This window comes from Lepidothrix coronata, unplaced genomic scaffold, assembly GCF_001604755.1.
Source record: "Lepidothrix coronata isolate B3197 unplaced genomic scaffold, Lepidothrix_coronata-1.0 Scaffold601, whole genome shotgun sequence".
In the NCBI taxonomy this organism is placed as follows: domain Eukaryota; kingdom Metazoa; phylum Chordata; class Aves; order Passeriformes; family Pipridae; genus Lepidothrix; species Lepidothrix coronata.
This window is the reverse complement of record NW_016690781.1, coordinates 16,520-17,513: the sequence shown is the minus strand read 5'-3', so window position 1 is coordinate 17,513 and position 994 is coordinate 16,520. Positions and strand designations below refer to the sequence as shown.

Genomic DNA, 994 nt, shown 5'->3' with positions numbered 1-994 from the left:
AAGGGAAGGGGGAAAAGAGAAGATGGAGAAGGGAAGAAGATGGAGAAGGGAAGAAGATGGAGAAGGGAAGAAGAAAAGAATCCCCTGAGCGGGAAGGGACCCACGAGGATCATCCAAATCCAGCTCCTGGCCCCGCCCAGGACAATCCCAGGATCCCACCCTGTGCCTGAGAGCCTTTGGGGGCATCTGGGGGCATCTGGGGACAGCTGTGGGCGCGGGGCCGGGCTCTGTGGGCGCGGCAGCCCCGGGATTCCCGCTGGGAATCGGGGGGCAGAGGGCCAAGGATACACCAGGTGGGTGCAGGTGACCATGGCCCGCTGGCGCAGCGGCGTCCGCAGGCTCTCCAGGGGCTCCGCCCGGATGAATTCCTGGGGGGAGCAACCGGGGGGACACTTCCAGGGACACTTCCAGGGACACTTCCAGGGATATCAGGAACTGTCCCGCCCCGGCACAGCCACGGTTTTGTGGGATCGGGGCCTCCGAGCCCGGATTTCCCAGGGAAGTGCATCCTGGGTTATCCCCACATTCCGTACGGGCCCGGTGTCCCCAGGACACCCAGTGTCCCCCAGGACCCTCCCAGTGCCCCCTCGGGACCCTCTCAGTGCCCCCCAGGACCCTCCCAGTGCCCTCCAGGACTCTCTTAGTGCCCCCCAGGACTCCTCAAAGCCCTCCAGGACCTCCCAAAGTGTCCCTCAGGACCCTCCCAGTGCCCCCTCAGGACCCCTCAGAGCCCTCCTGGTGTCCTCCAGTGCCCTCCAGAACCCTCCCAGTGCCCCCCAGAACCCTCCCAGTGCTCTCCAGGACCCTCCCAGTGCCCTCCAGGACCCTCTTGGTGTCCCCCAGTGCCCTCCAGGATCCTCCCAGTGCCCCTCAGAGCTCTCCTGGTGTCCCCCAGTGCCCCCCAGGACTCTCCCAGTGCCCCCCAGGACCCTCTCAGTGCCCCCCAGGACCCTCCCAGTGCCCTTCAGGACCCTCCCAGTGCCTCCCAGTGCCC

General features: G+C 66.4%; 1 protein-coding gene across 1 annotated transcript in view; it reads right to left on the bottom strand.

The window, feature by feature from the left end:
- Positions 1-288: 288 nt before the first annotated feature.
- LOC108510281 (maestro heat-like repeat-containing protein family member 1) overlaps positions 289-994 on the bottom strand; it is a gene marked incomplete at its 3' end in the record, with an annotated part of 16,798 nt that continues 16,092 nt past the window's right edge. The window contains exon 4 of the mRNA XM_017839948.1: positions 289-368. Within this exon, the coding sequence (XP_017695437.1) occupies positions 289-368 (80 nt within the window). The remainder of the gene's footprint in view (positions 369-994) is intronic.